General features: G+C 37.4%; 1 protein-coding gene across 1 annotated transcript in view; it reads right to left on the reverse strand.

The window, feature by feature from the left end:
* Positions 1 to 955: 955 nt before the first annotated feature.
* Positions 956 to 15,451, reverse strand: part of CSMD3 (CUB and Sushi multiple domains 3) — a 608,404-nt gene continuing 593,908 nt past the window's right edge. Inside the window, exons 67-71 of the mRNA XM_069854554.1 lie at positions 14,944 to 15,102; positions 7,293 to 7,405; positions 4,445 to 4,532; positions 3,524 to 3,659; positions 956 to 2,176 (exon numbers count right to left, since the gene is read on the reverse strand). Of these exons, the coding sequence (XP_069710655.1) occupies positions 2,017 to 2,176; positions 3,524 to 3,659; positions 4,445 to 4,532; positions 7,293 to 7,405; positions 14,944 to 15,102 (656 nt within the window). The 3' untranslated portion in view covers positions 956 to 2,016. The remainder of the gene's footprint in view (positions 2,177 to 3,523; positions 3,660 to 4,444; positions 4,533 to 7,292; positions 7,406 to 14,943; positions 15,103 to 15,451) is intronic.

Here is a 15,451-nt window from a genome sequence, read left to right on the forward strand (position 1 = left end):
GGTTATTTTCTCATCTTCAAAACTAAACTGTGTTTAAAGGTTATCTTCCAAAAAAGAAACATGGTTTAAAAAAAAGCAATTGTCCATTTTTATTTTGTTTACATTGCACTGAAAATTTACATCATACTTTTACAAATCCTTTTTCATAAAAATATACTTCTTTACAAAAGTGTATGCATTAATATAAGAGGAGTAGCCAGTTGCAGAAGAAACATTTTAAACGATCTCAAATGTATTAACCTTAACAGTAATGAATGAATCATAGTTATTGCAGTCATTTGAATAAACAAGAATAAATAACAACCAATGGTATAAAATATAAAACAGCATCCTTTTAGTAGAATACAGTTTGGCAGAGTTGTATGAATATTCAAAACAAAGTGTTGTAAAATGGTTTATAAGAAATTCATCAAACATTGTAGAAATCCAAGCAGCAATCCCGGGTACAATGATTTTTGGTAGGCACTCTCTATTACGGTAATAAAAAGTTTAGACTTTCACAGAATTATTGATGTCTGAAAGGGACAATAACAGATAATTCACACTGGCTAACACAGCATTTGTGAGTCATGCTATGAATGGAAGACAATGACTTACATCAAATAAATTACTGAGTTGCCACTGAATAATTCTGATATGAAATAACTAAAATTAAAAATTACATTTTCTTAGAAGTGATTCTGAAATGTCTAAAACTTGTATCTTAGGGCTGTGGAATCTGAATTGTCCCTAAAATGAATGGATTGTCCCTAATAAAATCATGGCTTTATATATATATATATTTATATATATTATTTATTTTAATGTTTTTTTTCTTTTCATTGCACTACGGTAATATATTCAATTTTAAATCATTAGCTGTAAGGATTTTTTTCCATAACGTATGGAAAATACAGAAAAAATAGATGTGAAAACACAGTATTTCCAAATGATAACTTCCTCTTCCCTTGAGTCTTTTAGAATTCATTAACTTCAATGGGATCTTGCCATGCTTTTTGCATGCATTTTGACAAATACTGAAGGAATAAACTGATATTATATGGTCTAGATTTAACCAGTATGGATGGAAAATGGACCCTTAAATTTTTGATATATGGATTTAATCACTAATGTTACAGTAAACTGCACTTTTTAATTGGAAATATCATTAAATTATGTTTTCACATTTGGAAAAAATTTAAGATGGTCACTCTTTTGAATGATCTTCAACAGTAAGGAACATGGCCACCTGACAAAGCTGAATTCATACTAGCTTCTTGATTGCAGAATTTTACTAGTGGGTATTGTTAATGGAAATGGAGTAAAGAAGCTTGACTTGGAACATGAAAAGGAAGGAAGATGTGAACCAGGGAAGGAAATTCATTAAATAAGAACATGACATTTTAATTTTTCTTCTGTGACGTGAAAAGAGTAAGTTGTACTTACTGATTTCTAAATACTACATCCTGAACATAAAAAATAACCTGTTCTGAGAAAAAGAAAATACTAAATGGGTTGAAAAAATGATAAAAAGGTACAAACTCGTGAGAAAGACGTAGCATATCACTGTTAAAGAGAAGTCAGTGACCTATTGTCTTCTGTAAGTATAGCTCTTATTTTCTATCTATATCTTTTTTTTTTTTTAACCCAGTCCCTCTATTATAGTTTTTATAAAGCACAGAAATACTGATAGTGGATGCTCCTCCAATATATGCAAATATGATTTACTTTTTAGAATAACTTCCTTTTTTAAAAAAGCAAATAAACTGTGAGTAGCACTCATGGAGTGCAGCAAATTTGTTTAAAACTCTCCATGGTATACACGAAGAAGAATTCTGATCCATTTTATGAAAAACAAAATCAAACCAAAATAACCACAACCCATTCTTGTCTATCATCCTCAGGAAAAGGTGACCCAGTATATCCTGAAAAGTGTGCTTTAATTGTTGTTTTATTTGTTTTTTTTTTAATCAGTGAACTGTGTGTGCACTGTGTTATGTGTTAATTTCCATACTCCAAACACATATTGTTGCCACATTATACCATTGTGCAAACGGTGTTCAAGTTGGGGTCAAATCGTACTGCCTTCCCTTCCACAGACTTTGCATTTGTGTCATACATGGGGTTTTCAAAAGCAGCTTGTCCATTATTGTTTTCATGTACAGAGCATCCTGTATACTGTGTTTTAGGAGCAGTCCTGTAGAAGAAAGACAGAGTATTTGTAACGGCAGTTCTACTCAATGACTTGATCAGGTTTAAGACTCTCAACAGACTTTAAATCCCAGTTCCAATTATGGGAGCTAAGCATAGCATCTCAATTTTTCTTACAGTATATGTGCTAAGAATTTGTACTCTCTTTATCAAAGTTTAAGGGATTTACAACTCATTTAAAATTATGTTAATTTAAAAAACTAGTTAACAACTGGAGAAGGGGTAAATATTTCCACCTGGATTATCAGATCATAAATGGTTAAGAGTACAATAAAATCTTGTAAAGATGCAATAATGCCCCAGCCCAAAAGCTGGAATTTTCTTTTCGCATTGGAGAATGAATAACTTAACTAAGAATGACTGAAACCTTTTTTTCACTAAATAACTCAAAATATCGAAGTTCAATCCTTGAAAACGTTTAATCGATACTGTTATGGAATATGCAGTGTCGCAAATCATCAATAGGAAATGTAAAGACAAGTGCTTGCAACATACAGTCAATAGCTAACATAAAAAAAAAATCATGTGAGTATTTTTTAGTATATCCTGAAGCAGTCAAAAAACAAGTGGTACCATTTAAAAATGATAGTATGTATTCTAAAATAATGTTATCCTGTAGAGTATATTACAATTATTACTGTCAGGCTATCACATGTAAATCACGATTTCAACAGTTGGTAGGAAATGAATTTTCTTGTCATTAAAGTTAATAAATTTTCTTTAGGCAGCTTATGTCTTAAAGTTATAAGAAAAGATTACTTGAAAATAAATGCAAAGAACTAATACTGGTCTTGATAATATGACCAAAACGGATAAAACAGAGAGGACTTGTGGCTATGTAACATAACTGCATATGAACTAATAATTTCAAATGCAGAAATAGTTACATAATGAAACCTTTCAATGACATAGCACTTACATAAGCTTACAAGCCAATAAGCAGAGCAGACATTAAATCAAATTACTCAAGATATGACTCATAATTTTGTCACATGTAAAAAAATAATAAAACAGGCAATCTACTGTAAGTTCACCCAAAGTCTATTCATTATATCATTACCCACATGCCAATAATTTATAGCATCCATTTTTTTATCATAAAGAGAGAAATTGATAGCATTTTATATAAGTAGGATTGAAACTCTACCATGGTAGAATAAAAACAATCTCTCAGTCATTATTCCTACCTTAATGGAGGTAGGAAGAACTATCTACATGAATATTTTGCAAATATTTTGTGGTTTTATGGAAAACTTTGTTTATGTTTCCAAAGATTGAAGGCAATAAAAACACCAAATCATGCAGGAATTTTATATGCATAACTTGTACTTACTTTTGTTTATAAAGATAAAAGCCAAAACCAGCAAATATAAGGGCAAAGAAAGGCACAAGGATAGCAATGGCCACTGAACTACTATTTGTACCATGTGGTTGATTAGAAGAATTTGAACCCTCAGACATGTTAAGACCTAAAAAGAATAATAAGAAAAAACAAGTAAAACAATATAGGTGTCTGCAACCTCTGGTGCCTACAACTCCATGACCTTCAGAATTCAATAACACCTTGTGATTGGGTCATAGTAATGTGTTCAGCTGTGTACATGCATACATAGAGCTAGCTGTTTGCTGAAATCACCTGAAAAGTAAATGTTACGTGGTATACTAGATTCTGATTAATAAGTGGATGCAAAATATCATGAGAACAATACATATACTCTGGTACTGTAAATATCTTACTGTGTAATTGGATATCGAATATAAGTTTTGTATATTATTAATACACACTAACATACTGTGTAACAAAAAATCAAATTTATAATAATACATATGTTAGATTGATTATATTACTGATTTAGCAGTTTCAGTCTTCTAGTAAATGTTTAGGTGAAATGTTTCAGCACCATGAGCAAGAGTTCAGTTTAGCAGAGCATTCTATAACATGGACTTTCTAAATAGTTATCAAGATGTGAAACTAAATGCATTTTACACACATTCATATGAAAACATTGCTCAAAGCATTGCAAATGTACTGCTATACTATGCAGTACATTGCCAGGCATCTATAACTCCTCATAGCTCATGACAAAACATTCTCTGTAAGTACTAATTAAACAAGAATTTAAATATATGAATATTTCAATTTTCTATAAAATGTCAATACTGATAACATCCTCCAGATATCCTTATACTAATGGACATAATAAAAAAGAATATGGAACAATGATCTGGCAAAAATCTAGAATTTTCTGAATACCTAATCTTTGAAGTCCAAATTGTCCATAATCTTTACCCTGGATGAATCCTTGAAAAACATATGTTGCTCCATCAGGTTCAGCAGAAACCTGTAAGCAAAAAGTACTCTGAGTTAAATGGAGAAAAGTTTGTTTCAAGTATCTATTTGGAAGAAAGTTATCTTAATATGCGTGACTGGTAGCTGTTATTCCCCTTATAAACATTCTCTCTTTTCTTGGAAATCTATACATTGAAAAGAAAAGACAGAACTCTTAAAGGTACTGTTGGTTTGGTCTAAAAGCAGAACATATTCTTGGGCTTTTCAGCCTGACAATTATTACCAAGATGCTGGGCCATTGGCATGCAGCAAGGCCACTGCTCACACCTATTCCTATCTAAAACAATGCTATTCCAGAGTTGGCTGTGAGGGGGTCACACATCCATGGTGGGATGAACAAGACCGGTAACTCAGCCTAGCCAAAGAAGTATTCCATACCATACACATCACACTCAGACTAAAAGCCTAAAGACCATGAGGGTTAGCCCTCTTCATCGATGGAAAACCTTCAGAAGGGACCTCAGCTGTCTGTCTGCACCTAAACCCATCACGTGTTCCTGAATCCAGTTCCTGGATCCAGTTCTCAAGTCCAGCTCCCGTCTGCCACCATGTCGAGTCCAGGATGTTCCTTGTGCCTGCCTTGCAGCATCAGTAGTGATGTATGGACTATTAGGTGAGTTGGAATTTTCTTTGAATACCTGCACATATTTTATTATTTTATTAATATTACTAATATTATCTTCCTCTTCTTAGCATTGTGGCATTAGAGCTGGTTTAGTGTTAGCTTCCCACCTGCAAGTAGTCTCTCTTTCTTCATTTCCCTTTTCTCTTTCTTGTGGGGGAGATTGGGACTAAAAGCTGACAAGTTTTAGCTACTGACAGGCGTGGGGAAGGGGAGGCTAAACCCAGACAGGAACAATTTAGACATGGAAGGTTATGGTCACATATACCATATTACGCTGCCTTTAACTGTATTATTTATTTTTTTTAAACCAAAAAGGCTTAATGTTTCTGGCAATTCAAGGTCCCAGTAGTTCTAAGAATCTCACATACTTCATAATTATCTGATGTGTTTAGGAAGAAGACGGCAAAAGTTGCATTACAGATAATCCTAAGAATGCAAGTGTTGAGACTTTACTAATTTAAAAGTAAATAAAAAGACCATATTCAACAGACACTCAATTTCTTTGTTCTTTCTCAGTGCTTATCCCAATAATTTCTTAGCTATGCAGCTGTAGACCAGAATATTGAATGAGGCTTTGGTACGAGAGCAATATGTGCTAGTGTAAACTAAAAGAGTTGTGGGAGAGAGGAAAGGGTTGTAAACCTGTGACTATCTCCTTTATTAGGTAAATACATTCTAAACTAACATATTGTATTCAAATTTATAGGCACTTGCTTCCCAAGATAGTTATTAGGTTTAAATTCAACAGTCCTTAGGCAGGTTCCTTCAAGGATTTCCCTTAAGCTTCCTTTCTCAGGAGAGGTATGTTTCTCTAGACACGTATTGTTCTATGCTTTCAGCCATACCCTGAAGCTATATTTTCACCGAAGACTGGGTGAATTTCTCAAGTGAATTTCTAACTTTAGGGTAAAGCAACCTGTGTGAGCTATTCCAAGATTATTTATTTTTGTAAAGAAAATGGTTGAATAAGGGAAGTATGTAAAGAGCATATGGGTGTACAGACTGTAATGTGTACTATTGTACGTTTGGAAGTCTGAAATTAAATTTCTTGCTTTTACCTTGTAGAAGCATGGTCATGAAGCCTAGAATTTGGACAAATCAAAAGAGTTAAGCTCTTCTGCTGGTGTATTTACTGTTTAAGCAATTTAGGGTTTTTTGCTTTGGTTTTGGTTTTGCACTATTTTTAAATTATTACTGAAGCAGTGCCACAGGTTATACAAATATGAATTTATGCATACACTTCAATATACATCTCTTCTCTTCTTCTGATATTTGCACCCATATTACAGTCCCTGTAGTGCTTTACCAGTAGGTAAAACATAAGAAAACAGATTCCTTGAAAAATAAGATCGTACAATGGGGATGTTCATCATCTAAATTATTTTATGTCATTTCTATTTCTGAAAAATCAACTTTATTTTCTGGCAGATCTCAGGCGCCCAACGCACTCCACTTTTTCCAGCTTTAGCCCTATGTTGGGCTATGTTTGGTTTTCCTATGTGTTCTCTGAAGGGATTTCCTTATGTTTTAAAGATATCTCAGTAACCTGGGGTGTTGCTTCTTCTTTGTAATGCTCTCTTTCACTCCTCCTCCTCAGTGTTACGTGGTCTCTTCTCCGTTTTAAAGAATAAGCTCAGCCCAAGAACCTCCAAGGGGCTTAATGCTTAATTGGAGCAATCTCTTTTGTTTTCCCCATGCATATAATAGTTCAGCTTTTTCACACTATTTCTAAAAGTATCACCAAAAAGTAAAACATGATTGCTAGACTTATAATAAAAGTTGCTGTCTTATTACTATTATATACAATAGCAGTATTACAAATTAAAATTATATTATCATGATGATAAAATTTCTCAATATATTGGAATAAAAATCAATGAGAAGTTAGAGAAGAGCTTCAGTGTTAACATGCATTAAAACTGTAAATACACAGTATGACTATTCCCATATTTTTTCTCAGACTTGTCTTATATCTTATAATTAAATTTTTATTTCATTTAATTGAAAGATTGCTAATAAGATTGCATTTGACAAATCTCAGGATTTTAGGGGTGTAGACACAAGCATGATGTCAAACAAACAACCAAACAAAAACCTCAAAAACTTTACTCTCAGAAATATACTCACAAAACCATCCATAGCCCACTTTTCCTCTTTCAACTTGCTCACAGATGCATGGGAGGGTGCTTTAATGAGATATATGTGGAGCATTAGCCGAGCTTCCTGGCTTTTATACACTCCTGCAGAATATATTTTTAAAAATTTATACTGTGTTGAGTGGAGAATGAATTTCATCTTTAAGTATAAGCATTTAATCTCTTGCTTTAAAAAGGGAAAGCAGGAAGAATAAGTAGCATTGTTACCAAATTTTTAGTTTAGTAAGATGCATTCTTTTGCGAAATTATTTCAATTAGCATAGAATTTCAGTGGAAACTGGTTTATGCATAGCCAGCAGAGAGGACCAAAGGGAAACCCTGTACACACAGCCATTACTTTACAGGTATGGTAACAAGCCATAGACAGAACAAACATGAGCAGTAATCTGACTTGAGACGGAAAATACTGTTCTGAACCAGACAGCATGAATCTGAACCTCACATTCCCACTTTCGGTTTTTATAATTTAGTCATTAGGTAAATGTGATAACAGGTACACGTACATGTAAATTATTTTCCAAAAGCTAATGCTAAATCAAAAATGTCTAAATTTGAAAATATCTCAGTTATTCTGGAATTGTTTTTCATCAGTCAAAATTATGACACAATTTCTTCCAGACAGTAAGAATTGTATATAAACTTATTTACTTTGTAGGTATAACTAACTGACTCATTTTCATTCATGCAGAAGAAACATTTAGAACCCAAATAACTATATTTGTTAATTTGGAGAATGAAAAAAAAAATAGTATGATATGTTTAGTGATTTAATCTTCCATTACAAAGACATTGGTGAATAGTGAAAATACAGTCTAGACTCCCCCGCCTGAGGTTTAAGACCTCAGATTTTAAAGGGAAGGCATCTCTAGTACGATCCTTTCCTTTCTGACAGAGCACTGAAATTACTTTATTTCAAATGAAGTTTTATATTTGTAGACTCATACATGACTATACTGCATTTTACATGAACAAGAGCTAATGATGGCTAAAAGTTGAAAAAATGAAACTAAAACCAAGACCAAGAAAAAGAAAGAAAACCCCAAAGAATTTTACTTTGACATTCAGAAAACTCCACCAAACTGAAATTAAAATTACTGATTTATTGACTCAATACATCACTGATCATACTTCATATTGTAAATGAATCAGACTTAAACACTGGCTTTCATTCTTTCTTTTATTTTTAATTTTTACTGACTAACAAATGTGGACAACTTCAAACTAGATTTAGTTAGTACACATGAACTAAAGTAGAACTCTTTTTATTAACTGAAAAATCTAGTAACATAGCAGTACACTTAATTTTAGTAATTTTCTATTTTTATCTTCATCCAGATTTTATGTACATCCAAATGTGAACAAGAACTGAAGACAGCATTGAGACATTGGAAAAGGTACTGGCTCTCTGTATTGAGGTTGTGTGGCAAGGTTCTTGTAGCAGGGGGGTGGGCTGCAGGTGTGGTTTCTGTGACAAAATGCCAGAAGCTTCCCTCAAATCCAACAAAGCCAATGCCAGCCAAGACAGACCTGTGGCTGTCCAAGGCTGAGCCAACAAGCAGCAGTGGTAGCACCTCTGGGTTAATGTATTTAAGAAGAGGAAACTATCCTCTGTAAAATGCCAGTGGCAGTCAGAAGAGATGAATGAAAATATGTGAAACAACTTAGCAGGCACCAGTCAGTGAAGGAGGTGTAGGAGCAGAGATTCCCCTTGCATTCCATGGCGAAGACCATGGTGAAGCAGGCTGTCCCCCTACAGCCCATGGAGGCTAATATCCACCTGCAGCCTGTGGAGGACCCCAGGCCTGAGCAGGTGGATGCACCTAAAAGAGGTTGTTCCCCTCACAGGAAGCGTGCGCTGAAGCAGGCTCCTGGCATAACCTGTGGACTAGCAGAAAGATAAGCCCACTCTGAAGCAGGTTTTCTGGCAGGACTTGTGAACCCGTGGAGGACCCACACTGGATCAGTCTGTTCCTGAAGGACTGCACCCAGTGGAAAGGACATATGGAAAAGGATCTGTGCTGGAGCAGTTTGTGAAGAACTGTGGAGACTATCATCTCTGGGTGGGACCCCACACTGGAGCCGGGAAAAAGAGAGTGAGACGGAAGGAGCAGCAGAGTATGATGAACTGACTGGAACCTACATTCCTTGTCCTCATGCACCACTTAGAGGGGAAGAGATAGAGAATTCAGGATTGAAATTGAGCCCAGGAAGAAGGAAGGGGGGTTTCCCTGACCTCAGTGCCAGGGAAGGTCATGGAACAGGTGATCTTGAGTGCTATCATGAAGCACATGCAAGAGAACCGGGTGATCTGGCCCAGTCAACACGGGTTCACAAAAGGCAGGTCTTGCCAAACTAACCTGATCGCCTGCTATGACAAAGTGACTCGGCTGCTGGATGAGGGAAAGGCTGTGGATGTGGTCTTCCTGGACTTCAGTAAAGCCTTTGACACAGTTTCTCACAGCATTCTGCTTGAGAAACTGTCAGCCTCTGGCCTGGACAGGCGCACACTCTCCTGGGTCGAAAACTGGTTGGATGGCCGGGCCCAGAGGGTGGTGGGAAATGGTGTGAAACCCAGCTGGAGGCCAGTGACAAGTGGGGTTCCCCAGGGATCAGTGCTGGGTCCAGCCATGTTCAATGTCTTTATCAATGACCTGGTTGAAGGCATCGAGGGCACCCTTAGCAAGTTTGTGGACGACACTAAGCTGGGTGGAAGTGTCGATCTGCTGGAGGGTCGGGAGGCTCTGCAAAGGGATCTGAACAGGCTGGACTGCTGGGCAGAGTCCAATGGCATGAGGTTTAACAAGGCCAATTGCCGGGTCCTGCACTTGGGGCACAACAACCCTATGCAGTGCTACAGACTAGGAGAAGTCTGTCTAGAAAGCTGCCTGGAGGAGAGGGACCTGGGGGTGTTGGTTGACAGCCAACTGAACATGAGCCAGCAGCGTGCCCAGGTGGCCAAGAAGGCCAATGGCATCTTGGCTTGGATCAGAAACGGTGTGACCAGCAGGTCCAGGGAGGTTATTCTCCCTCTGTACTCGGCACTGGTGAGACCGCTCCTGGAATCCTGTGTTCAGTTCTGGGCCCCTCACCACAAGAAGGATGTTGAGGCTCTGGAGCGAGTCCAGAGAAGAGCAAAAAAGCTGGTGAAGGGGCTGGAGAACAGGCCTTATGAGGAGCGGCTGAGAGAGCTGGGGTTGTTTAGCCTGGAGAAGAGGAGGCTGAGGGGAGACCTCATTGCTCTCTATAACTACCTGAAAGGAGGTTATAGAGAGGAGGGTGCTGGCCTCTTTTCCCAAGTGACAGGGAACAGGACAAGAGGAAATGGCCTCAAGCTCCGCCAGGGGAGATTTAGGCTGGACATTAGGAAAGAATTCTTCACAGAAAGGGTCATTGGGCCCTGGAACAGGCTGCCCAGGGAGGTGGTTGATTCACCTTTCCTGGAGGTGTTTAAGGCACGGGTGGACGAGGTGCTAAGGGGCACGGTTTAGTGTTTGATAGGAATGGTTGGACTCGATGATCCAGTGGGTCTCTTCCAACCTGGTTATTCTATGATTCTATGATTCTAAGATATTTTAAGATTTAGGTTTATTTCTCATCACCCTGCTCTTCTGATATGCAATAAATTAATTTTTACAGGTAGAGTCTGTTTTGCCCATGAAGGAATTTATTGACTGATCTCTCCCTGTCATTATCTTGACCCACAGACCTTTAATTCCATTTTTCTTCCATTGTCCAGCTGAGGAGAGTGTGAGAGCAGCTTGGTAGGCATCTGGCATCCAGCCAAGGTCCACTCACCACGCTTTCCAGTGAAAAAGCATTACTAAGGCTGTACAAAGGCAGTAACTAACATAGTAGCAGAAAGAAAGATACATCCAGCTACTTGGTGCTCTTTGCATCTTAAGGCAGAGAAGGAAGAAATGCTGGCACAGCTGAATAATTTAAGATTGGACTTCATTGCAGCAAGGACGTGGTTGGGTAGTCTATTGAGTTTTCAATTTATAGTTAGTTTTGTATACATGGTCAGAGGAAAATCGTAGGTGAAGTTATTGTGTAAAAACAAACTCCAGAGAAGAGATGCATGGTCACCTTGGTTTTTCTGCCTGCTAACCTGAAAAAAAAACCCAAAAAATTTATAAAATGAAAACAGATCCCATGTCCAGGTATAGCCCAACTAAGGAAGACATTTAACTTTGTCCTCTCCATTAGTTTATTCACTCTTGGCTCTCACTACAGTCTATGGCAAGGTGGGCATCTTAAAAGTTAAATTAATGTTGAGATACAGACTCCATAGCTCTCTTCAGAAGATGCAGTAAGAGACAGATCAGTGAGATTCCTAATTCATATTTGTCATTTATGTGACTAAATTCACATAACAAGAGCCTTCTCCACATTAAAGATAGGTGATTGCCCTATAGGAGGTATATAAATCATAAATATAAATCATCTCTGTGCTAACTAGTCAACTTACTTCTGTGTTAACACCTTACTGAGCTCGAATGCACCTTGGTTAGATAGGTGTTGTTTTCTTGTCTTCAGGATTGCACGAACATTTTCACACAGTGGTCACTTCAAGAGCTTAGACTGTGCATTTAGAAATTATTCAGAACTTGAGGGAAAAAAAAATCAATCACATTTGCCATGGATGCATCTTATAAATATACATTAGTAAAAACTAGCAAGAGGCTGAGGGGTATGGTGTGTGCTCATGGGCAAGAACATTATATATACACATTCAAACTAGAGAACAGAGAAAAGTTATCCCAGAGACTAAAGCATCACTGTTCTCTGCTAATTTATAATGGTGGATTTGCAAGTATTTCTTGGTGAAAGGCTGATGTGCTTCTTAAGAACTGGCAGCTGGTGCATAACAAAGTGTTTAATCTAAGCCAAACAAACAAGTAAAAGCTGTACCTTTCTCTTCTCTTAATCCTTGTAATAGCATAGCTGTTTTACTCGTGTTAACTTAATAAAAGAGGATGCCCATTTCTAACCTGTATCAGACATGTATGCTATACAGCAAGCACAGGTGTCAAAATAAAAAGAAGTGCAAAAAGATGCAGCAAATAATGGAATGAAAAGCAGTAAGTCCTGTGTGGGGAGATAAATAATTTTCATTTCAGAAACCTACAAGCTGAGTATAGGAGAAATCAGTTTCCTGACATCTAAATGTTTTTTTTTAATCCATCCTTTCTTCCCTGGCCCTAAGATACACTTTCAGTACACAGGATCTCAGTTTTCTATATGCAAAGTACGGAAAGAAGATAATATTAATTACCTGATTATATGTGCAATGACTGTATGTAGAGCAAAAATGAGCATTTGTAATCATTTTTTTGTGTCCAATTGAAGGAACATTTTTATTTGGAGGAGTTTCTTTAGGTAAGAAAATATAGATTTTACTTTTACTAATCCTGAAAATATGAAACACTATATATGCTGCACCTAATAAGCTCAAAGAAATTACATATATGAAACTAAAAAAAAATCATACGATAGAATAAATTCATACAGTCAAGACTAACATATTTATCTGTCAGAAAATATTTTATGAAACATTCAGTCCATCTACAACCTCTCAAGCATGACTCTTCAAAGGACACCTATAAAACATCTTCAATCAACAAATATAGAGGCAAAAATTCACTACTCTACTGGATAATAGAAACTAAGAGCTCAACAGAAACATGATTCTTTGGCTCACTACATTTTTCCTGTAGACCACTCCTCTCAGAAATATGTGGGCTTAACTTCCAGCCCAACTCTCCAGTCTTTTTACCAACAGGTGAATATTCTCTCACCTCTGTCATTGCTAAAAACCTCCGGGATAAAAAGTGATCATAGAATCATAGAACAACCAGGTTGGAAGAGACCCACTGGATCATCGAGTCCAACCATTCCTATCAAACACTAAACCATGCCCCTTAGCACCTCGTCCACCCGTGCCTTAAACACCTCCACGGAAGGTGACTCAACTACCTCCCTGGGCAGCCTGTTCCAGGGCCCAATGACCCTTTTTGTGTGAAAAATTCTTTCCTAATGTCCAGCCTAAATCTCCCCTGGTGGAGCTTGAGGCCATTTCCTCTTGTCCTGCCCCCTGTCACTTGGGAGAAGAGGCCAGCACCCTCCTCTCTATAACCTCCTTTCAGGTAGTTATAGAGAGCAATGAGGTCTCCCCTCAGCCTCCTCTTCTCCAGGCTAAACAACCCCAGCTCTCTCAGCTGTTCCTCATAAGGCATGTTCTCCAGCCCCTTCACCAGCTTTGTTGCTCTTCTCTGGACTCGCTCCAGAGCCTCACCATCCTTCTTGTGGTGAGGGGCCCAGAACTGAACACAGGATTCAAGGAGCGGTCTCACCAGTGCCGAGTACAGAGGGAGAATAACCTCCCTGGACCTGCTGGTCACACCGTTTCTGATACAACCCAAGATGCCATTGGCCTTCTTGGCCACCTGGGCACACTGCTGGCTCATGTTCAGTTGGCTGTCAACCAACACCCCCAGGTCCCTCTCCTCCAGGCAGCTTTCTAGACAGACTTCTCCTAGTCTGTAGCACTGCATAGGGTTGTTGTGCCCCAAGTGCAGGACACGGCAACTAGGATTTCCTTTTTGAAGAGCTCCCATCCCTCATGGGCTCCCTTGCCCTTAAGTACTGTCTCCCATGAGACTTTGCCAACCAGCCTTCAATGTTAAAATGCTTTGGAGAAAGAGGTCCTTAAGTAATGAACAAGATGAAAACCAGATGTGTCCAGCTGCAGCATAACTGCAATTTCTAGGCTTCTTCAGTCCTTGCAAAAGGCAGAGGGTGAAGTTTCAAGAATCTACGTTTTGAGTGATAATACTGATAATTTCTTTAATGTTATTCACACCGCTGTGCTATGGCTGGCCATTCCTATGGTAGGACAGGCCCATTGTCTGTGTGGCTGTGAAGTCTCAATCAAGGGACAGAAAGAGTTTGAAAAACTAACAAAAACTATAAATCAAAACATTTCTTAACAGTATTTTTGTTTGCTTGCTTGTCAAGCCATATCTGTAGCTTCTGCTGACAGCTCACAGCATAGAGAACTGTGAATATTGTGCCAATATAGCCATGGCAACTGTGTTCTCTTTGTCAGGGACTGTGGAAAACAAAAGCCGAGACTGGAATCAAGAGCTTCTTCTGAAACAACTGCATGAAAGGTAGCTATTTTGCAACTATATCAGCTAGTCAAACAAGCGTCATCTCTTCTTGCTCTCCACATTCATTAATAATCTTTCCCTTGCTAAGTCAGCCTATATCAATCTTATCATATTGTTGATTAGTCATTAATAGGGTATTGCAGGGAAATTGCACAATTAAGAGTTAAGAAAATCTCAGGAACAGTGATTTAAGTTGATTTGGAATATTTAAGGAAGAAACATAAGAATTAGGATGATCCTTTCACTCTTTACTAAAAACATGGTAAATTACAAAGGAGGAGAGAAGGAAAAGGTGGAAAAATCTCTAACTTTGAGAAGGAACTGGACTAGAATGAAAAGAGAACTTCCAGAAGATGTTAAAAGTTTGTGTTATGCAAAAAGTGACCAGGAACCAGTGTATATAAGGTAGAAAAAATTAAATGGAAATTATTTTTATTACTTATCCCATACCTGATAGCAGCAATTCCATATTGCTGTTTGTAAGTGTTGCATTTACTCTTCCTGAAGTTGCATTGAAACTGGTAACCGTCAAAGTCATGGGCTGTTTCTTGCTTTTGTAATTGTAAGATCCTTTCCATATATAATTTTGGGCAAATACGTCATCAGGAACTATACAGACACCAAACATGTTTTAATAAATTTTGAAGTTTTTAGTACTTATGAAGTCAAGCATCCAACAAAATATAAGATCAATATCAGCATCTTTTCTACTTCAGTTTCTCTATTTTTAAGTCTGTTAGGCATCATCTTCACATATAAGTGTAGAAATCTGGCATTTATGAAAGAAATGTATTTGTACTGAAGAATGCAAACACAACTGTATATTCATTTCATTTGATCTAATACGAACATGTCCTAAAATAAAAACAACTTCACAAAATCTAACTTAACAATTGTAACCAAAAGACCAGATTCCTCTCATTGCAAAATGTTTTATATGCAAGCACAGATGGGCAGG

Source organism: Phaenicophaeus curvirostris, chromosome 3 (assembly GCF_032191515.1).
Source record: "Phaenicophaeus curvirostris isolate KB17595 chromosome 3, BPBGC_Pcur_1.0, whole genome shotgun sequence".
In the NCBI taxonomy this organism is placed as follows: Eukaryota; Metazoa; Chordata; class Aves; order Cuculiformes; family Cuculidae; genus Phaenicophaeus; species Phaenicophaeus curvirostris.